Below are 23317 nucleotides of genomic sequence, written 5' to 3' on the forward strand. Positions count from 1 at the left end.
CAGCCAGGGACCAGCCAAGGACCAGCCAGGGACTAGCCAACTAGCCAAGGACCAGCCAAGGACCAGCCAGGGACTAGCCAACTAGCCAAGGACCAGCCAAGGACCAGCCAGGGACTAGCCAACTAGCCAAGGACCAGCCAGGGACCAGCCCAGGACTAGCCAAGGACCAGCCAAGGACCAGCCAAGGACAAGCCAGGGACCAGCAAGGACTAGCCAAGGACAAGCCAAGGACCAGCCAAGGACTAGCCAAGGACCAGCCAGGGACCAGCCAAGGACCAGCCAAGGACTAGCCAACTAGCCAAGGACCAGCCAAGGACCAGCCAGGGACTAGCCAACTAGCCAAGGACCTGCCAGGGACTAGCCAACTAGCCAAGGACCAGCCAGGGACCAGCCCAGGACTAGCCAAGGACCAGCCAAGGACCAGCCAAGGACAAGCCAGGGACCAGCAAGGACTAGCCAAGGACCAGCCAAGGACAAGCCAAGGACCAGCCAGGGACTAGCCAAGGACCAGCCAGGGACTAGCCAAGGACTAACCAAGGACCAGCCAAGGACTAGCCAAGGACCAGCCAGGGACCAGCCAAGGACCAGCCAAGGACAAGCCAGGGACCAGGAAGGACAAGCCAAGGACCAGCCACGGACTAGCCAAGGACCAACCAGGGACTAGCAAAGGACAAGCCAAGGACCAGCCAGGGACTAGCCAAGGACAAGCCAAGGACCAGCCAGGGACTAGCCAAGGACCAACCAGGGACTAGCTAAGGACTAACCAAGGACCAGCCAAGGACTAGCCAAGGACCAACCAGGGACTAGCCAAGGACTAACCAAGGACCAGCCAAGGACTAGCCAAGGACCAACCAGGGACCAGGAAGGACAAGCCAAGGACCAGCCAGGGACTAGCCAAGGACCAACCAGGGACTAGCAAAGGACAAGCCAAGGACAAGCCAGGGACTAGCCAAGGACCAACCAGGGACTAACCAAGGACTAACCAAGGACCAGCTAAGGACTAGCCAAGGACCAGCCAGGGACCAGCCAAGGACCAGCCAGGGACTAGCCAACTAGCCAAGGACCAGCCAAGGACCAGCCAGGGACTAGCCAACTAGCCAAGGACCAGCCAAGGACCAGCCAGGGACTAGCCAACTAGCCAAGAACCAGCCAGGGACCAGCCCAGGACTAGCCAAGGACCAGCCAAGGACCAGCCAAGGACAAGCCAGGGACCAGCAAGGACTAGCCAAGGACCAGCCAAGGACAAGCCAAGGACCAGCCAGGGACTAGCCAAGGACCAGCCAGGGACTAGCCAAGGACTAACCAAGGACCAGCCAAGGACTAGCCAAGGACCAGCCAGGGACCAGCCAGGGACCAGCCAGGGACCAGCCAAGGACCAGCCAAGGACAAGCCAGGGACCAGGAAGGACAAGCCAAGGACCAGCCAGGGACTAGCCAAGGACCAACCAGGGACTAGCAAAGGACAAGCCAAGGACCAGCCAAGGACAAGCCAAGGACCAGCCAGGGACTAGCCAAGGACCAACCAGGGACTAGCCAAGGACTAACCAAGGACCAGCCAAGGACTAGCCAAGGACCAACCAGGGACTAGCCAAGGACTAACCAAGGACCAGCCAAGGACTAGCCAAGGACCAACCAGGGACCAGGAAGGACAAGCCAAGGACCAGCCAGGGACTAGCCAAGGATCAACCAGGGACTAGCAAAGGACAAGCCAAGGACCAGCCAGGGACTAGCCAAGGACCAACCAGGGACTAACCAAGGACTAACCAAGGACCAGCCAAGGACTAGCTAAGGACCAGCCAGGGACCAGCCAAGGACCAGCCAGGGACTAGCCAACTAGCCAAGGACCAGCCAAGGACCAGCCAGGGACTAGCCAAGGACAATCCAGGGACCAGCCAAGGACCAGTTAGGGACCAGCCAAGGACTAGCCAAGGACAATCCAGGGACCAGCCAAGGACAAGCCAGAAACTAGCCATGGACTAGCCAGGGACCAGCCAGGGACCAGCCAAGGACAAGCCAAGGACCAGCCAAGGACAAGCCAAGGACCAGCCAAGGACCCTTCTAGGTAGGTGGGGAGATTTTCTATGGCTACTACTTTAATTACTACCTTTAATTTAGAAGGCATGGGTGTTTAGATAGATGTCTATTTATAGCAAAGGCTGTAGGAAAGTATAGTATGTTTTTATTTAGAAAATATGGACGTTGTCCTCGTTCATTTTCCTGTTAAAGCAGCGTAGATTGACCCTGAGGTTCTGCCGCCTATCAGCTTTTGGCAATAGATTAGTTATTGCAAATATTAAACTTAAACAAATATTAAGCTCCAGGTCACATGATTCATTCAGCGACAGTTTTTGAGAAGGGCAGCCCGCATGGAGCATCCATATGCACCATGTGCTATTTATTGACTTTAAAAATCCTTTCTACATCTTAGAATCAAATGTTACGCAGTGCTGCTTTAAACTTGCAGATTTAAATGGTCTAATATGCTGCTTTTTAGACTCCATGTGTCCTTCACTGTACTGCTAACATGTGCAACAGTACTTCTGTTGATAAGTGCACGCCATAATGTCTTTGACTAAACATTTTTAAAATATTTGATGGATTACAGTCACTGTTGAAGTGATGTTGAAGTCTGATTAATGGCATTTGGCTGCTCCTTCATCCGCCTGAGTCACTGACCTCCAGCTCGCTGTCATCCATGCTGTGTGGGACGGAGCTGTGCAGCTCTGGGTTGTTGGCCAGGTCCAGCAGCTCGATGATCAGGTTCCGGGTCAGCAGCTGGGTCACAAACGGATGCTGAAAAAACGACGAGAAGGTTTGCTGATTTCTCTGGAATCGCTCCAGTGAGGAGAGACTGTATCCGATGCTCAAAGAGCTGCTTTTACGAGATTATTACTAAAAATATTCAACATTAGATTCTTACAGCAATTCTCAAACTAACTCTAGCAGGATAAATTATTATAAAAACACAAAAAACTGGGATGCAAGCCCTTATTGCATCTTTAATTTAAGTAAATACCATCTAAACTTATTTCTCTCTAGAAAAACAATATCTTTTCTACATGAAAAAGCTCAAATTAAGCTTATGGATATTACACCCCATCTTTTTAAAAGAACTTATGGAGCTAAATTGGGGGAATAAAGTTTGTCCAAAAAATATTTTTAAGGTAAAAAAAATACAGTTTAAACCGAAAACAGACATACGGAAGAGGATTAGGGCCACTGAAAAAAAAAAAGTTAACTGATTTTTAAATTTTACTTCAGTTTAGTATAGGAAAGAAGTCAGAATTCTGACTTTTTTCCAATGTTAAACTGAAATAAAATTCAAAAATCAGTTAACTTTATTTTTTTTTCAGTGGCCCTAATCCTCTTCCGTACAAACATAACTCACTGAATAGTATTTTCTTAAATATATAAAAAGAAAAGGTTAAAATCTGAAAAGCATAGAAAACAAAAAAGAGATTTGAAACTGAAAATAAATTAACACTAAAAAAAGATCAAAAAGTTCAGGTAATGATAATGGATGGGGAAAAAAAAGCAGAAACTAAACACGAAACTTGAATCTGAAGACTAGTTTTAAACATTTTAGTAACATTTAGAGTTTCACATCTTTTCCTTTTCGACATTTCTTCTCCGTTCAAATTTTTTTATTTTATTTTCACTGATACTTCAGTTTGCAAATATTTTTTTTCAGCTTCATAAAACATGCTTGGGGATTTGTTTTTCCGGCACTAATTTAGCGCCATACGAACCCTGGTTCATTAGACTGTCTCAAAGGCAAGGCAAGGCAAGGCAAATTTATGTGTATAGCACAATTACGTACAAAGACAATGCAGAGTGCTTTACATGATTAAAATATAGGAAAATAAAACAGAATCAAAGCAGATAGGAAAAAAAATAAAATAAAATAAAAAATGCAGAAACAAAAAAGAATAATAAAAACAGTTGGACTAAAGAAAAGACCATCTAACCTGCAGAAGAGTCTCAGCTGAGGGCCTCTTCCGTGGGTTTTTATTGAGAGCCATCTTCACAAAGCTGTGGAAACCTGCAGACCTGCAAAGAGAAAAATATCCGTTTAATAGATCGCCGACTCCAAAGCACTGTGCTTGAGCAAAATTAATTTATCTGTATCCCACAACTATCACACTACAGATTTAATCTGCTGATGGCTTTATGGTTTTCATTAATCTTTCCCAGACGTGCTTCTGATTTTGCTGCACTAAAGGAATCACCATGTTTAGAAAGTCTTCCTGACACACTTCCCTGAACTTCTACTGATATGAATCTAAATGTTCAATTTTTATTAATGTGACCTTTAGTCTAGTTCTTTTCTATTTAAGTTCCATTCCTCAGTTAATTTTTATTGGTTAATTCGTTATTTTTAAATATTAAAGGGATCATAACCTGCTATTTAACTTCTACAATCCTTCTGAGATTATCCTTAACTTAATCTTTAATAATTTTTAGGGAAAAAACAGTTAAAAAGAGCTCATTGAAACCCATATTTATCCCCCGTTTTCTCTGCTTTGTGTTTTATGTGGATGTAGCATTAGCAATGCTAGCAATAAGCCATGGTTGGTTTCCCATCATTTCCTCATCTTTGATAAAACAGCTAAAAGGTTGCAATAGCAGAAATACTTAGCGACTGGCTGCTGGTCAGTCCCTGATGGCTGGAAGAGAGATGGTGATAGCAAGGCGGGCTAATGCTAGCATAGTGATAGCAAAGCTGGCTAATGTTAGCATGGTGATAGCAAGGCTGGCTAATGCTAGCATAGTGATAGCAAAGCTGGCTAATGTTAGCATGGTGATAGCAAGGCGGGCTAATGCTAGCATGGTAATAGCAAGGCTGGCTAATTCTAGCATGGTGATAGCAAGGCTGGCTAATTCTAGCATGGTGATAGCAAAGCTGGCGAATGTTAGCATAGTGATAGCAAGGCGGGCTAATGCTAGCATAGTGATAGCAAAACTGGCTAATGCTAGCATGGTGATAGCAAGGTGGGCTAATGCTAGCATGGTGATTGCAAAGCAGACTAATGCTAGCATGGTGATAGCAAGGCTGGCTAATTCTAGCATGGTGATAGCAAGACGGGATAATATAAGCTTGGAGATAGCAAGGTGCACAAATGCTAGCCGGGTGATAGCAAAGCTGCCTAATGTTAGAATGGTGATAGCAAGGCTGGCGAATGCTAGCATAGTGATAGCAAAGCAGGCTAATCCTAGCAGGGTGATAGCAAGGCTGGCTTATCCTAGCATGGTGATAGCAATATGGGATAATATGAGCATGGAGATAGCAAGGAGTGCTAATGCTAGCATGGTGATAGCAAAGCAGGCTAATCCTAGCATGGTGATAGCAAGGCTGGTAAATGCTAGCATAGTGATAGCAAAACTGGCTAATCCTAGCATGGTGATAGCAAGGCTGACTAATGCTAGCATGGTGATAGCAAGACAGGCTAATCCTAGCATGGTGATAGCAAGGCTGGCTAATCCTAGCATGGTGATAGCCATATGGGATAATATGAGCATGAAAATAGCAAGGAGCACTAATGCTAGCATGGTGATAGCAAGGCAGGCTAATGCTAGCATGGAGATAGCAAAGCTGGCTAATCCTAGCATGGTGATAGCTAGGCCGGCTAATGCTAGCATGGTGATAGCAAAGCTGGCTAATCCTAGCATGGTGATAGCTAGGCCGGCTAATGCTAGCATGGTGATAGCATAGCAGGCTAATGCTGTTGCTAACATCGATGGAGAGCGGATTCATTTCTATTGGTCCGCATACAGACCACCTAGAATTATAGAGGACAAAACTTCAAAAGAAGGGGATGAAAAGAATGTAATCGTTCTGATCGAAATATTGCGAACTTTAAAAATATTGATTGAATTTTCTTTTTTTGATTGAGAGGTTTTTTCAAAGTTTCATTTCATTTCAATATTTCTTTCAAAAAGTCCATCATTAAACATGTTATTTTATTCAATAATAATGAAACTAATTTCTCTCCATACTGTCTGAGCAATTAAAAAGTAAAATTTCTATAAGAAAGTATAAAAAAACATAGAGAAAAGTGGAAACTAGAATACAGAGGGGTATAAAAAGAGAGTTTTTATTTCCTCATTGTTCATTAGATCATCTCCATGGAAACAAAGGTTCTCCATCATGTCTGGAAAGTCTCAGCCGGTACTCAGAGGGATTTTCAAGCAGCCCTTCAATACTCACCACTTGGCTTTTTCCTTCAGCTTTGGAGGCTGGAAGCTGCTCTTGGACATCAACATCAGCGCTCTGAAACATTCATCAGAGGGCAGAAAATCACCTTTAAATTGTCCTTATATGGACCGAATGCGATCAGACATTTCCTGCCGAGTCAGAGCGCCTGTCGCTGACTCACCTCATCGGGTGGAGGTCAAACATGGGCGGCTGGAGCTCGGCCAACTCGATGGCGGTGATGCCAACAGCCCAGATGTCACACAAGTGGTTGTAGCCGCCCTTCTTCTCCACTGCGGCCACCTCCGGAGCCATCCTGCACAGGGGAAAGGATCAACCACTTCAGCTCATAAAGTCTGATGTTTCACTCATCCTGTAGTAGCATGAAGTCACCAGCAGGACATCTGCCGGGTTTGATGTCAGAAAGTGGAAAAAACAGGGAGATTAATAAAAGTTGGTCTGATGTGCATTGGGCGGAGCTACTCTACCCTTTCTTTGCCTGGAACAATGGCAGGATAATAAAAGCCAACATATTCTGCCGACAGGTTTCTACATTTGAAGTTAATTTGGGCGTTAATAAACTGTTTCAGAGGAGTGATCATAGCACTCTGCATCAGCAGTGCTGTGTCTGACTCCCTGCCAGCTCCCAGATCAGCTTCTCTCATTGGTTGATGCGGCGCGTCAATTTACTTTTGCCGTCGCCTTTTTGGAAACACAGGAAGGAGCAATCAGCTAAGTGAGCTTAGTGCTTGGAAAAAATCTTTCATTCCTCTAGAGACAGCATGAAAAGCTTTTAGAGTTCCTTGGTGTTTCTGATTTCCTGATCCTGACCTGTTCTGCCTCTCAGCCACTGAGCCTGCTGATTGACAGCAGTTTTTAGAAAAGGCAAAAAAGAAAGAACAATCTGGGATTCACATAGAAAATAATAGAATATAGTCTACATTTTCTAGGTGTTTATTAATCTGCATAGTTGCTCTTAAATAAACACATTCTCAGAAAATTTTAAGTTTCTATATATTAAACAAACATAAAGCTGAGTTAAAGCTCCTCCATAATTAAACAGGTAAAATATTGTTTTAGGCTTGTGATGTAATATTGGACCATGCAGAACACAGATTTACCTTCACAGCCTCAGAAAAGCAAGATTTATGGACAAAAAGTAAACCTGGACATGAAATAATTTTTTATTTTTATAAAGAGTTTTTATAATGTTAGTTGTTGCTGTTATTCATATAAATATACTGGTGTGATAACTTAGTATATGTTTGACTGGTTTTGGATATAGGTTTATTTTGAATGTTTGGGTCGACTCACCAGTAGGGAGTTCCAATGAAAGACTTCCTCTTGGCCACTGAAGCACTGATCTCTGCTGCTACTCCAAAGTCGGCTACAGAGGGAGAGAAGAACAAGCGTGAGGCTAAAACTAATACTGACATGTATGTGTGTGTGCTTCTGTTTCTGCATCAGGGAAAGGACCATTTCCTGATTCAGCCTCAAAGTTAAGGCCATTTGGGACAAAGATTTTACAATTAATAATCAATGTCAGATCTCAGGCTACACTACTGACAGCTTTGTTAGGAGGAAAATGTTTATTTTATTGGCTTCTATGTTTAAATTAAACAGAAAATGTCCATCCATCCATTTTCTGTCACGCTTTATCCCTGCTGGGGTGGCGAGGGGTGAGAGGCGGGGTCCACCCTGGACAGGTCTCCAGTCCATCTCAGGGCAACACAGAGACAAAAAACCATTCACACACACTCACACCTAAGGAGAATTTAAAGAAGCCAATTAACTTAACATTCATGTTTTTGGACTGTGGGAGGAAGCCGGAGTACCCGGAGAGAACCCAGGCATGCTCAGGGAGAACATGCTAACTCCATAGATGTAGAAAGACTGCAGGCTTGGACTGGAACCCAGAATCTTCTTGCTGCAAGGCAGCAGTGCTACCCATTACTCCACTGAGCGGCTAAAACTGAAAATGTAATTTAATGTTTAACCTGTAACCAATCGCTTTTTTGTGTGTTATTTTTCACATATTTTCTGAAATAGATTTATCTATTTTTTTTTTATTATTTGTCAATTGTCTGAAATACATTCCTTTCATTCATAGTTTAGAACTGATTTTTTTTAAGTTAGTGATAAAACTAAGTAGGCCTACTTTTTCCTAATTTTTTACGACGGAGTATTAGGGCCAGGCTAGAGATAATTTTTTTCTTCTGTTTCGAGAATAAAGTTGTAAAATTACGAGAATAAAGTCGTAACATTACGAGATTAAGTCGCAACGAGAATAGTCGTAAAATTACTAGAGTAAAGTAGAATTACTAGAGTAAAGTCGTAAAATTACGAGAATAAAGTCGTAGCATTACGAGAATAAAGTCGTAACATTACAAGAATAAAGTCGTAAAATTACAAGAATGAAGTCATTACAATACGAGAATTAAGTTGTAAAATTACGAGAATGAAGTCGTAACATTACGAGAATAAAGTCGTAAAATTACGAGAATTAAGTTGTAACATTACGAGAATAAAGTCGTAAAATTACGAGAATAAAGTCGTAAAATTACGAGAATGAAGTCGTAACATTACGAGAATAAAGCCGTAACATTACGGGAATAAAGTCCTAAAATTACGAGAATAAAGTCGTAACATTACGAGAATAAAGTCCTAAAATTACGAGAATGAAGTCGTAACATTACGATAATAAAGTCCTAAAATTACGAGAATAAAGTCGTAAAATTACGAGAATGAAGTTGTAAAATTACGAGAATGAAGTTGTAACATTACGAGAATAAAGTTGTAAAATTACGAGAATGAAGTCGTAACATTACAAGAATAAAGTCGTAAAATTACGAGAATGAAGTTGTAACATTACGAGAATAAAGTCGTAAAATTACGAGAATAAAGTCGTAAAATTACGAGAATAAAGTCGTAACATTACGAGAATAAAGTCGTAACATTACGGGAATAAAGTCCTTAAATTACGAGAATAAAGTCGTAACATTACGAGAATAAAGTCCTAAAATTACGAGACGGAAGTCGTAACATTACGAGGATAAAGTCCTAAAATTACGACAATAAAGTCGTAAAATTACGAGAATGAAGTTGTAAAATTACGAGAATGAAGTTGTAAAATTACGAGAATGAAGTTGTAACATTACGAGAATAAAGTTGTAAAATTACGAGAATGAAGTCGTAACATTACGAGAATAAAGTCGTAAAATTACGAGAATGAAGTCGTAAAATTACGAGAATAAAGTCGTAAAATTACGAGAATAAAGTCGTAAAATTACAACAATGAAGTCATAACAATACGAGAATTAAGTTGTAAAATTACGAGAATAAAGTCGTAAAATTATGAGAATAAAGTTGTAAAATTACGAGAATGAAGTTGTAAAATAACGAGAATAAAGTCCTTAAATTACGAGAATGAAGTTGTAACATTACGAGAATAAAGTCGTAAAATTACTAGAATAAAGTTGTAAAATTACGAGAATAAAGTAACATTATGAGAATAAAGTTGTAAAATTACGAGAATGAAGTTGTAAAATTACGAGAATAAAGTCCTTATATTACGAGAATGAAGTCGTAACATTACGAGAATAAAGTCCTAAAATTACGAGAATAAAGTCGTAAAATTACGAGAATGAAGTTGTAAAATTACGAGAATGAAGTTGTAACATTACGAGAATAAAGTTGTAAAATTACGAGAATGAAGTCGTAACATTACGAGAATAAAGTCGTAAAATTACGAGAATGAAGTTGTAACATTACGAGAATAAAGTCGTAAAATTACGAGAATAAAGTCCTAAAATTACGAGAATTAAAGTCGTAAAATTACAACAATGAAGTCATAACAATACGAGAATTAAGTTGTAAAATTACGAGAATAAAGTCGTAAAATTATGAGAATAAAGTTGTAAAATTACGAGAATGAAGTAAAATTACGAGAATAAAGTTGTAAAATTAGGAGAATGAAGTCGTAACATTACGAGAATAAAGTCCTAAAATTACGAGAATGAAGTCCTAAAATTACAAGAATAGAGTCGCAACATTATGAGAATAAAGTCGTAAAATTATGAGAATAAATTCGTAAAATTACGAGAAACAAGTTATATTTTATGAGAACTCTTCCAAGAAGCCGTTTCTTTCCTAAAGTGAGGAATGTGGAGCATCATGGGAAGTTCTACTTTAGCATCGGTTTGACAAATCAGGAAATCTTTTAGCAGCAGCATCAAACTGGGCAGGAGGTCAAAGTGGACTCTGGTTGCTGATTGGTGGAGCTGGTCGGCCGTCATCTGCTGGGCGGAGCTACAAGCTTTCTTTCTGAAACGGGTTGATGTATGATGTCTTTATTCTCATAATTTTATGACTTTATTCTCATAATTTTATGACTTTATTCTCGTAATGTTACGGCTTTATTCCCAAAATAGAAGAAAAAAAATCTGTAGCCTGGCTCTAATACTAATATGTATTAATTTTAATTTTCCATAAAGCGCTAGAGGATTTTTCCACAGAACAAAGACTTTGCTTGCAAGCCAGCCGTCCCTGAAGTGCGGACATTTAGCTGCTCCTCACATGCGAGTAGAGCTTAGGTTAAAGTGAAGGTAGAGGTTAAATTTATTGTCAGGGTAAGGGCATAGAAAGGGTTAAAAAAGACAGTCCTCACCCCCTATAGCAAAATGAGAATGTGGTTGTGATGACAGCGTGTAACATAGATCACTCACCCAGTTTGATGTCGCCTCGTTCGGTCAAAAGGATGTTAGCTCCCTAGAAAACACATATAGATTTACATTTTATAAAGGATTCGCGCAGCTAGACCTTAACTTATCACTCTGCCAAGGAATAACAGACAAGCTCCACCTTTATGTCTCTGTGCATTTTGCCCGTTTCATGCAAGTGATGCAGACCCTGAAAGAGAAGGCAGAGGGTCATTTAGATGGACTCCATCCCATTTCTTTCTTATTAATTATCATTCCTGGCAGATTGACTCATCAGGGAAGTACTATAAATAGCTCTCATTCATTTTGCAGGAACTAACATCATTTCTCACCCTCTCACTGTTCTTCTCTCTGGAGGCTAATCTGAGTCTGAATCTGGGAAGAAATATCTCCTCCTTTGTAAAATAGCACAGCACTCACTAAAGAACAAGAAGGAGCGGCCATATTTGGGTGGCCATGATGCATATCCTACCCAGTGATGAGCAGGTATTAAATTCTTTTGACGAGCTGAGCAGCTGTGTGTACAAATCCCAAATTTACAAGTTGAAAATGAAAAAGAGAGATCATATCTCTCCTATCCTGGCTTCTCTTCATTGGCTTCCTGTTAAATCCAGAATAGAATTTAAAATCCTCCTTCTCACATATAAAGCCTTAAATGGCCAAGCTCCATCTGATATCAGAGATCTGATTGTTCCTGATGTTCCTAACAGAGCACTTCGCTCTCAATCTGCAGGTTTACTAGTGGTTCCTAGAATTTCTAAAAGTAGAATGGGAGGCAGATCTTTTAGTTCTCAGGCTCCTCTCCTGTGGAACCAACTACCAGTTTTAGTCCTTGAGGCAGACACCCTGTCTACTTTTAAGGCTAGGCTTAAAACTTTCCTTTTTGATAAAGCTTCTAGTTAGAGTGGCTCAGGTTATCCTGAGCTATCTCTATAGTTCTGCTGCTATAGGCTTAGACTGCTGGAGGACATAGGGACCCCTTTTTCATCATTCTGCTTCATTCTATCTCTATTCTCCCACTCTGCAGAATCTGTTAGTTCAATCTCTAACGTTCTGCTCTCTCTGCTTTTTCTCATAGTAGCTTCATCTGGTCTGTTCCTGTTTGGCTGTGACTCCATCCTGGAGAGAAATATCAGCTGTGCTGCTGCCATCAACACCTTTGTTTCTAGATGTTGGAGCTTGGCCTGTTTTCCAGTGTAGTCCTGTTTCTCTGACTGTGACTAACTGGATGTGCTCTCTTCATCCTCTGACATGGGAGCTGGCTCGGAGCTCGTCTGCCTGGCTGTGTGTTTCCTGGACGGGGCCGCCTGTGGAGCTGGTTGACAGTTGCCTTTTGGTATCTATGCTTCTTTTTCTACGTCTGCTTCTGTCTCCTTGAACCCCAGTGGGCCTCAGCAGATGGCCGCTCACACTGAGCCTGGTTCTGCTGGAGGTTTCTTCCTGTTCAAAGGGAGTTTTTCCTCTCCACTGTCGCTACAAGCATGCTTAGTGTGAGGGATTGCTGAAGAGTCAATGAGTCGATGCAATCAGCTGGTTTTCCTTAGATAGAAAACTTTGAATCAATCTGACTGGATGATCTGGTTGTAAAGAACCTTGAGATGACTTGGTGTGAATTGGCACTATAGAAATAAACTGAATGAACTGACGAGTTCCAATCCCCTAATAAAAGTGTAACACTCCTACCAGTAGATGGCAGTAATGCAACTGAAGGGTGCTAGCAAAACGCCTCTTCATAAGACCAAAGCTGAGCTGTCAATCGATTGTTATAACACCATAATTTAGCAAAGATATAACAATATAACACGGTTCTGTTTTGGTTTTCTTTTAGCTTGTAGCTATCGCCTTTAAACTGAAGCGAAACGCTGATACCAGCAGATTTCATCTGCAACAGTTTTACCTCAAACAAGTCTTACCTGGAGCGTCTCCCTGCAGACGAAGGCAATCTGCTTCTCCTTTAACGGACCCGTCACTGCAAACAAGTAGAACCAACAAACACCCTAAAGTCAAACTTTCTTTGACATCAGTTACGCTGAAAACGACACTACACTGCTAGCTGTTAGCTAGCTGCCATTGTTCAACCTGAATTGATTTTATTAAATAAAAAGTAGAACAAATGAAAACAAGCTTATTTATTTACAGAATAAGAAAAACATCACAGCAAAATCTGACTTAGTTAAATGAGAAGACGTTAAAGTCAGGGACAGAAACCGAAGGAGTTTGGACCTTGGTACATGTCCTGAAGGGATCCTCCCCCGCAGTACTCCATACAGATCCACAGCTTGGTGTTCCTGTGGAGACACACCTCCATTAGAAAGGAAACTTATACTCCATGTTCACTGGCCTAAAAAACGCTGTTCTGTCAACTCAGCATACCGCGTCAGACCTAGCCTGGTGAGACCATCCTGATCTCGCGAGCTTTCAAGATTTCACTCGCTAATCAGTCTGGAGACTCTCCGTGAAAGAAAATTTGGAGCCGTTCACCAAACGAACGTCCAATCAGCGCTGGCTTTGAGGCGGGTTGAGGTGTGACGCAACGAGAAGCGCGACAGTTCAGTCTAAAGAACATGCCGGCTTCAGCCGATGAAACTAGCGTTAGCGTGGCTATCGAGCAAGTTTTATCGGAATTACAGAGTATTTCTTCACTGAAAGAAGAGCAAAACACTGCTCTGGAGGCTTTTCTCAGAAGAAAAGATGTTTTTGCTCTTCTCCCCACTGGTTTCAGCAAGAGTTTGATCTATCAATTGGCTCCTCTTCGTCGTCGCTCTGTTAGTACGTCATATGCTTCGTTGATCTGATTGGTTTATTTGGCCCGTCTATCACCAACATAGGCCAATCAGCTAACCAGTATTTTCGCCCCTTCCCAAAATTACTTCAACGGAAGGTTTCCAGATGGATATGAGGAGCAAATTATCAGTTATCAGTCCCATAGAATGGCTTCAGATTGTTCCAGTAGGCTCATTAAGTTATTAATCCTAAAGTCATTCCTTCCCCCCCGCAGAATTCATATATTTATGTGAATCTGTAAAACAACTTCAGTGTGTTAAATGTGGAAGTTATGTTCCCCTGAAGGCAGCTGCGCCTCAGAACTTCCCCACCGGTTCTTTTCCTGGGAGCAAGTTATTCACTACTCTTAACTCAAACGGGGTGAAACCATATAAAAAAAGGACTATAAAACAGGAGTAAAAAAGTAAGAGTTTATTCCAGATCAGGTCGTTACAGGAGAGAGAAATTGCTTGGAGCTGCACAGCTGTTGGCTCAAAAAAACGTCAGCGAGCGTCCGGCAAAGATTGAGCCCCGATGAAGGTCATCTCCTCCTTCTTATACCTCATGAGTCTATGTGTTGCATCAGGTGGAAGCTTAGCTGTCCGTATCAGAAACTGACACGCCATCCATGCCCTGACCTGTATGCATCTTGCCTCTATGCCCAAGAATTACAGATGGCTCTCCTCTATCAGACCGGCTCCAAGATGTTCCCATATCCTGTGTATTTCTAAAGACACGAAGGCTGTCCTGATTAGATGACCTCCGTACACACAGTGACATCCACAATGTGAAGGAAGGCCTTCTGCTCTGTCTAATCCGGCTAACAAAGTAACAACGCACATGATGTATAAACAGAGATGGCAAAAGTACTCACTTTCCGTACTTGAGTAAAAGTACAGGTACATGTGTTAAAAAATACTCTGGTAAAAGTGGAAGTACTGATTAAACTTCTTTACTCAAGTAAAAGTAACAAAGTACAGGCTTGTAAATTTACTTAAAGTATAAAAGTAAAAGTAGAAACCACTTTTTTCATGCCGTTGCCTACATTTTAAATGGATGTCTGCCAATAGGACTAGATCTCCGTTGTGTTCATTTTCAATCATCTCGTCGTCCATGCTGCTATGCTAACGCCACCGCCACCAAGCTGCAATGATTTGCCGCCAATGAATACCGCCGAATCTGTCGATTCATCTTGTAGTGGTGCGTCAAATGCAACGTAGATTCCCATCCAATTAGATTGAATTTGGTATTGATGACGTGAAAAATAATAACGGTAACTCCATTGAAATGATTCAAAACTAAAGTAACGAGACAATTTTTTTAAATGTAAGGAGTAGAAAGTACAGATATTTGTGTAAAAATGTAAGGAGTAGAAGTAAAAAGTCGCCATAAAAATAAGTACTAAAGTAAAGTAAAAATATCAGAAAAATCTACTTGAGTACAGTAACGAAGTATTTGTACTTCCCATCTCTGTGTATAAATAATAAACCTAACAAGTAATTCTTCATATAAAAATAAAAAAATAAACATAAAATGATCTGCATGTCGTTCATATTAAACAAACTAAAAATAATTAAATATAAAATCCTTTCAGCTGGGTTGTAGAATCCTCTCCCTATAAATATTGAATTCTCTGTGATCCTTATGGAGAGATATTTGTGCCATCGGTTTGAGCGCGCAGGAACCAATCCGAGCGCGCAGTGAGACAACACGCGCGCGCGCAAAACCGGTCTGGCGCATGCTCAACTCTGAAAAACCCTCTCAACACACTGTTCTTGCGCTCAGTTCCATCTCTGCTCGCGCTCGACCTGCTCTCTCCGCGCTCAACACCAGCTGTGCGCTCGGCTGTTTCTCCGCTCGCTCGACTCTCTGCGCTCGCAACTTCAGCAATGTATGTAAATGAACCATACCATTGCCCAATCACGCTCAGCTTCTTTTCATCCAATGAAAGCATTCATTCCTTCTTCTTCTTCTTTTCTATCATAGCGGATCGCAAGCAACTTTAAGGTGCATACCGCCACCTACTGTTCATGAGTGTGTGGCAACATTGTTTTACATCTATTAAATTCTATTTTTTTATTTTGTATTTTGAAGATAACTAAATAATGCTGTTGTTTAACCATACTTGAACCAGAAATATCCTCCTTATTTTTCTTTTAAAACAGCAAATTTAAATCCATGTCAATTGCAGGTAAAAGAGATGGATGAGGCAATGATCTAATAACTGTTTTACTGAAGTTTATTTGAGATAATTCAAGATATTTTATAGTGCTATCTTCTGTCCATCAAATGGTTAGGAGCGTTGACCAAATAACTGTAAGAGTTGTTTGATTTTCCTGATTTTTTATTTTTTATTATTATTTTTTTCATTTAACAGGATGTAGTATTTGGAACGAATGCTTACGTATTAATGAACTGCAAAACATATGAACCTGAAAGGGAAAAATTGAGAAGAGTAGTTGAAAGGACAGGTCAAGAATGGAGTCTTAAAGGATTATTGGGAAATAAGGGAAATATAACGGATATTTATAGATTAAGAAAAGCATTATTTAGTTATCTGTAGAATACAAAATAAAAAAATAGAATTTAATAGATGTAAAACAATGTTGCCACACATTCATGAACAGTAGGTGGCGGTATGCACCTTAAAGTTGCTTGCGATCCGCCATGATAGAAAAGAAGAAGAACAAGAACAAGAAGAAGGAATGAATGCTTTCATTGGATGAAAAGAAGCTGAATGTGATTGGCTGATGGTATGGTTCATTTACATACATTGCTGAAGTTGCGAGCGCAGAGAGTCGAGCGGAGAAACAGCCGAGCGCACAGCTGGTGTTGAGCGCGGAGAGAGCAGGTCGAGCGCGAGCAGAGACGGATTCGAGCACGCGCAGAGATGAAACTGAGCGCGAGAACAGTGTGTTGAGAGGGTTTTTCAGAGTTGAGCATGCGCCAGACCGGTTTTGCGCGCGCGCGTGTTGTCTCAGTGCGCGCTCGGATTGGTTCCTGCACGCTCAAACCGATGGCACAAATATCTCTCCATAGATCCTCAGCTTATTAAAGCTAACCGACGTGCAGTGTTTGTTTTTTTAAGTTAATGTGTGTAACGAACCTAGTGAATTTTTTTTTGTTGTTTTATGCACAAAACTATAAAACCCGACTAAATCGTGAAATAAAACAGTGTGCTTGGCTGTAAGGAGAGCGGAGACAGAGGAAACTATGTAATGCGTATTACTATGCCGAGCTGACAGAACATCGGACCGGAGCAAATAGTCATCTCGCGTGGATTACTTTGTTATGATTGGCTTATACAAGGGAGCTCTGTGATTGGTTGAAAACCATCCCCTGAATAAAAAAAAATGCATTTGTGTATCGAGGCACATAAGGAGAGTCTCAAAAATCCACACACAAATGCAGTGAAGTTTAAAGACAACTGGTACTTTGTCATTTCATTTATGATTATTGATGGACCAGAAATACTTTGGTGAATCATGTGCTGTGCGCGTGTGGAGCTTATCCTGTGGATCTATGAATCAGATATATGCATTTATGAAAATTCAGACTGTTTTAGTTCCTTACAGATCCGGGTTGACACACTAGTTTACGTGATACCAATGAACGCAACGTACGGACTTCCACACATCGCGCTAGTCTCTTCTCCTCTAACAAGCAGAAACAACTCCGTTTCTAAACATGGATGGCTTCTTTCCATGTTGCTCTCCATTGTTTACTTTCCTGATGTCTGTCGCACTGGTGACATCATCATTATCTAACCCAGCGGGAGGACAGAGGCCACACAGCTGCCAGCGAGGGCATAGATCAGATTTTTTTTACCAGTGGGAAGGGAGCTAAATGCTAATTATTAGTAGATTGGTAACCCCGCCTCCTGCTCTCCTCTATCTTGTCTGCTGTCATGATTCATGCAGCTATTATTTCATCCAAATGAAAAATGGAGAACAGATAAGCAGATCATGGCTTGTCTACAGTGAAAAGAAGGACTGGGTTATTTACTTTGGCCTTTTTGGAAACACAGGAAGGAGCAATCAGCTAAGTGAGCTTAGTGCTCAGAAAAAATCTTTCATTCCTTTAGAGACAGCATGAAAAGTCAGCTGAGTACAAAACATAGAGAGGAAAACAAGAAGAAAAGGGACAAGAAGAGAGGGACACAACCTAGAACAGATAATGGGTTTGTTTTATTTGTTGACTTATCTACTCAGAGGGCCCCCTGCCTGCCTTTGCCTAGGGCCCCACATTTCCTAAATCAGCCTCTGCTGCAGAGGAGGGGATGATTAAAGGGTCCATTTTAAGGTTTATTGTTAAACCCTGTTAAAGGATAAAGTGAACAGGCTAACCTGTGATAGCTGCCGAAGTAGGACACAATGTTTTTGTGCTTGCACTCCTTCATCATGGTGATCTCCTGCTGAATGGATGTGATGTCATCACCTGCACAGAAATACGTCTTATAGAGCGTCGCATCGTAAACACAGGAAGGATCTCATACCAACAGGAAAAGAATTACAGAGCCGAAATCCCAGGCCTGGACTCAAAGACTCGGGTAGAAATTTATTCCCAACCTTTCTATGGTCCAGAGAGATTCAGGTAAACATTTTCTGTGGTTAGAGCCTGAAACGTCTGACCTCAGCAAATTGTAAATACATACTGAAATAACAAGCATCAGCACTTCAGATAACGATGTATTGTGAGGTGGTTGAAATGCTCTGAGTTCAAATCAACCCAAAGTCAATCCTACATGTGTTGTTCTATAGCAAACCTTTAGATTTACCTCGACTACAGAGAACAGCTGCAGAATACATCCTGTATGTACCAGGAATCTGCAGGACAGACGATCTGAAAACTCTTTTTCCCCCCCACAAAATTCATAAAAACAAAATTGATGATTTAGACCAGCTTATGCCTGATGTACGAAAAATCTGGCAAAAACGCTGGCATACGTTGGATAAGTTATGGGTACGCTGAAACATGCTGGAACACGTCTACGTAGGGCAAGTATGGCGGGAAATTTTTTAACATACCTTAAGATTTCCCGCTGGGCCATAAGTTATAGGTAAGTTATCCGATTGTTGAGATACATTAAGTGTAAGTTACTCTTTGAGTAACTTATCATGAACTTCTCTCCAACACATATCAACGTATCTGACGTGTTCCAGACTGGTTCTGCTGGAGGTTTGTTCCTGTTCAAAGGGAGTTTTTCCTCTCCACTGTCGCTACAAGCATGCTTAGTGTGAGGGATTGCTGAAGAGTCAATGAGTCGATGCAATCAGCTGGTTTTCCTTAGATAGAAAACTTTGAATCAATCTGACTGGATGATCTGGTTGAACTGGAAAGTGACCTGAGATGACATGATGTGAATTGGAGCTATAGAAATAAACTGAATAGAATTAAAGCCATCTCCAGCGGCTCTAGAGGAATTAATTGCTCATATTGATTAATGGAGGAGATTACTTGAATTTCTTTCTCCTCTCTCTTCTCCTGCTCTATGTTGCCTACTTATTAACTCCACTGGGACTTATGGAAGTAAAAAAAGTCTAATTTTTAGGGACGCACGATATTGGGATTTTGGCCGATATCTGATATGCCGATATTTTAAAACTCATGTAGCCGATAACCGATATCGATACCGATGTTAAAGCTGGACAAAAATAAGTAGTCGCGGAAAATAGCAGTTTTGTTATCCATTTCTGACACTTTGAAAAATAATATACTCAAATATATTTTCATATGCTGATATCAAATTGATTTTTAAAAACGCGGTATCAATTTATTTTACTTTCAAAATCTCATGAAATTTCATCGTTCTGTTACAAACTCTCGTGATATTTTGCAAATTCTTGTGAGATTTTGTTAGTAAAATAGATCGATACCGCGTCAATATATCAACATATAAAAATATGGCAACATTTGGTGAATTTTCGGGGGATTTCGTAGCATAACGATGACATATAGCAATATTTCATTAGTAAAAGAGATTGATATGGTGTTTTTAAATGGCAATATATCAGCATATGAAGATATAAGTCTGTAAAAAAGTTTTTGAGGACGAACAAGTAGTATTTTTTTTTTTTTTAGACTTTAGAAACTCAGAAGCTGATCAAATGTCGGGTTAAATATCGGTGGGGTGGCCGATGTCCGATATTCAGTTTTAAGGCCGATACCGATAGGGGGCCGATTATATCGTGCATCCCTACTAATTTTAGCTTTACATTTTAATAAGCAGCTCCCAGGTGGACAAAAAAAAAACAAGCTAGCTAGGGTTTCTATGGTTACACCTCACGGAAAAAAGTACAATAGATTTGCAAAAAGCTTTAAGCTGCACATCATCCAACACCAGAGGTAAAACATTATAAAAATAAAAACAAAAAAGGGAAACTCTTTAAAAAATATATCAGAATCAAGCTAGCAGAGTTACTCCTACATGCATGTTTGGCTCTGAGGAAACTGAGGTGGGCACAGATTATAACACAGTAGGCACCAGTTTCAAGGAAATGAAACCATGTAGAAAAAAAAAAACCTGAGTGAGAAAACAAGATGCATCTTTGCTGTTTGCGAGTTGCTGCCTAATAACTAAATCCACCTATAAACTGCAGCCCTGGCCGCCTCTGTAGCAGTATGACATAATGCTTAATGTCATCTGGCTGCTAACCTGCAGGATACAGGTGGGTCAGGTCTGGAAAGATACAACAGCCTTAGAGAAACAGCTGTTTCAGTTCAGGAAGATTAATGGCTCCCAAACAGCCTGAATGAACGCCTGCAATGATTGGACTAAAACTACGTATTTATATCCTTACCTCACTAAACAATGCTAATACACATCTGTAAAAAATTTTCTTTGACTTTTGTGAGACAATTTTGATGCTTTTTACATTTTCTTTGTTAAACTGCGTCTCTGACGTCACCATGGGAAATGCTAAGAGCAGTCTGGCTAAATATCATTAAACCATGTTTATCTGCATTTTAGTTTATCTGCATTTTAGTTGTTTCTTTCTTTAGATTATATAGCATAAGGTTAAAACAAAACAATAAAATAAAACTCAAAAAGACTAGATTTATGTTTAAATCCAAAGCTAAAAAAGTTAGCGATCGGAAGTAGCGTAGGATTCCATTTCCGGTGCAGATCGGGAAGAGATGAGTGATAAAACAGATAGGATTTTAAGGCATTTATTTTTGTCGGGAAATACATTATTAATGTTTAACACATGATACGTTTACTATTTTTGGGGAGGGAAAACATCCTTTAGGTATTTTTAATAAAATATAGGGTGACCCCGATGTATATCTTGATGCGCATGCCCTTCAGCTCATTTGCGCATGCGCATCAAGATATACGTACATCCGGGTCGTTCCTCGCAGAACCGATCGTTCTTTCAGGTCAGATCGGGTAGTGACACTGCAAACAGGCTATGTTAGCCCGTCTGCAGCAGCTAGGGCTAACGTTAGCCCTGGCTGCTGCAGACGGCCTGACGTTAGCCCCGGTTGCTGCAGACGGGCTAACGTTAGCCCTGGCTGCTGCAGACGGGCTAACGTTAGCCCCGGTTGCTGCAGACTGCCTGACGTTAGCCCCGGTTGCTGCAGACTGCCTGACGTTAGCCCCGGTTGCTGCAGACGGCCTGACGTTAGCCCCGGTTGCTGCAGACGGCCTAACGTTAGTCCTGGTTGCTGCAGACGGCCTAACGTTAGTCCTGGTTGCTGCAGACGGCCTAACGTTAGCCCTGGTTGCTGCAGACGGCCTAACGTTAGCCCTGGTTGCTGCAGACGGCCTAACGTTAGTCCTGGTTGCTGCAGACGGCCTAACGTTAGCCCTGGTTGCTGCAGACGGGCTAACGTTAGCCCTGGTTGCTTTAGACGGGCTAACGTTAGCCCCGGTTGCTGCAGACTGCCTGACGTTAGCCCCGGTTGCTGCAGACGGGCTAACGTTAGCCCTGGTTGCTGCAGACGGGCTAATGTCAGCCCTGGTTGCTGCAGACGGCCTAATGTTAGCCCTGGCTGCTGCAGACGGGCTAGCGTTAGCCCTGGATGCTGCAGAAGAGCTAGCGTTAGCCCGCGCTGCTGCAGACCGGCTATCGTTAGCCCTGGATGCTGCAGACGGCTAAAGATAGCCCAGGCTGCTGCAGACCGGCTAACATTAGCGCTGGCTGCTGCAGACGGGATAACGTTAGCGCTGGCTGCTGCAGACGGGATAACGTTAGCGCTGGCTGCTGCAGACAGGATAACGTTAGCCATGGCTGCTGCAGACGGGATAACGTTAGCCCTGGCTGCTGCAGACGGGCTATAGTTAGCCCTGCCTGCTGCAGACGGGCTACGTTAGCCCTGGCTGCTGCGTACTAGGGCTGAAGCTGATGAACTCTTTCGAGAACGCACAAGTACACAGATTGAAAGACGGCCTTTATTTGTGACAACAATATTGAAGCAACGGATCATCCCTATTTCTATTGTGGAAACACTGGAGCATTTTGGAAAAACTTTCTGGTGTTTGCCGATCCGTCTCCATGACGATTAGAGTCGAACACATTGGTAGTTTTTTTTTTCAGTGCATTATTATTCGTTGGAAAAGTGTAAATCTGAGAAACTTTTAGAGATCTTTAAACATTGAGACACGCATGCGAAAAACATTTGTCACTTTGTGAATATTTTTGACACTAATTGAGTTCCATACTCTGTTTCTGCAGGTTTCTCCTGATATTTAAACCACAAGGTGAACGTCACACACAGCTGCTCTGGTTTTAAAGAACCAATCGGCTTTATGACGCCTTTCAAGGATTCTTTAAGGACGTACATAAAGTCACATTCAGTCATGTGCTTGAAATGAACATTTAAACTCTTCAACCTACCAGGATCCAGCTTGACGATCTTAATGGCTGCCAGTTCAGACGTCTGGATGTTTCGAGCCTGAAAGGGAAGAAAAACGGGTTTTATAAAAGGCAACAGGCAGGAAGAAGTGTTGTAGTTGCAGCTCAGTCTTTAGCTTCTTTATCCTTAGTTTCCTCCTTCGAACTACGGCTGATCAGGAAATACTTTACTGTTGCTTGTTTATCAAAAGCTACAGAAAACAGTGGCATGTTTGCTGCTGCAGCAGAGCAGAGACGTGCAGCAGGTCGGGTTTCCACCAAAATCCATCCCTGTTCTAGCATCTGTCTGTCAGCAGGACGGCTGCTTAACTCAGAAACACAGTCATGTCTCTGGACTGTGGGAGGAAGCCAGAGTACCCAGAAGGGATGCACACAGCAGCTGGAGAACAAACCGCAGCACCATGCAGACCGTTTATCAGTTAATCCAGTCTCCCTCTAACTGCAGCAGCTTTTGGGCTTTAAACAGCAGCGACTCTGAACCATTTTAGATCAGCAGACCTGTTGTTTAATTCATCAGGTCTTCCATAGATCCACTCTGTGTTTTCCTGCTTCTCTGAGGTTTATTACCAGCCGAGGAATTCTGTGCATCATTTACAGCTGGGTTCTCATGTAGGACGGTCTGCTTTGTCTGCCGTACACTGCAAAAACTTTCTGAAATAACTGTGTTTACCCTTACCATGGAATATTAGGGCCAGGTTAGAGATTTTTTTATTTATTTTGAGAATAAAGTTGTAATAATAAAAGGAAAAAATTTGTAATATTACGAGAATGAAGTCTTAACTTTAG

At 41.6% G+C, this 23317-nt stretch overlaps 1 protein-coding gene across 9 annotated transcripts in view; it reads right to left on the reverse strand.

Moving 5' to 3' along the window:
* Positions 1-22659, reverse strand: part of LOC119777346 (mitogen-activated protein kinase kinase kinase kinase 2-like) — a 60432-nt gene extending 37773 nt beyond the window's left edge. For 6 of the 9 annotated variants that reach the window (XM_038276195.1, XM_038276190.1, XM_038276193.1 and 3 more), the window contains exons 1-11: positions 22514-22658; positions 18020-18110; positions 13134-13198; positions 12824-12879; positions 11053-11100; positions 10917-10959; positions 7507-7579; positions 6377-6508; positions 6208-6270; positions 3968-4049; positions 2676-2792 (exon numbers count right to left, since the gene is read on the reverse strand). In XM_038276195.1, the coding sequence (XP_038132123.1) occupies positions 2676-2792; positions 3968-4049; positions 6208-6270; positions 6377-6508; positions 7507-7579; positions 10917-10959; positions 11053-11100; positions 12824-12879; positions 13134-13198; positions 18020-18075 (735 nt within the window). In that variant the 5' untranslated portion in view covers positions 18076-18110; positions 22514-22658. Of the gene's footprint in view, positions 1-2675; positions 2793-3967; positions 4050-6207; positions 6271-6376; positions 6509-7506; positions 7580-10916; positions 10960-11052; positions 11101-12823; positions 12880-13133; positions 13199-18019; positions 18111-22513 lie in introns of all 9 variants that reach the window. The other 3 variants (XM_038276192.1, XM_038276191.1, XM_038276187.1) reach the window with 1 other exon arrangement.
* Positions 22660-23317: the final 658 nt, after the last annotated feature.

The sequence above is a fragment of the Cyprinodon tularosa genome, unplaced genomic scaffold (genome assembly GCF_016077235.1).
Source record: "Cyprinodon tularosa strain WSP-4 unplaced genomic scaffold, ASM1607723v1 ctg1226, whole genome shotgun sequence".
In the NCBI taxonomy this organism is placed as follows: Eukaryota; Metazoa; Chordata; class Actinopteri; order Cyprinodontiformes; family Cyprinodontidae; genus Cyprinodon; species Cyprinodon tularosa.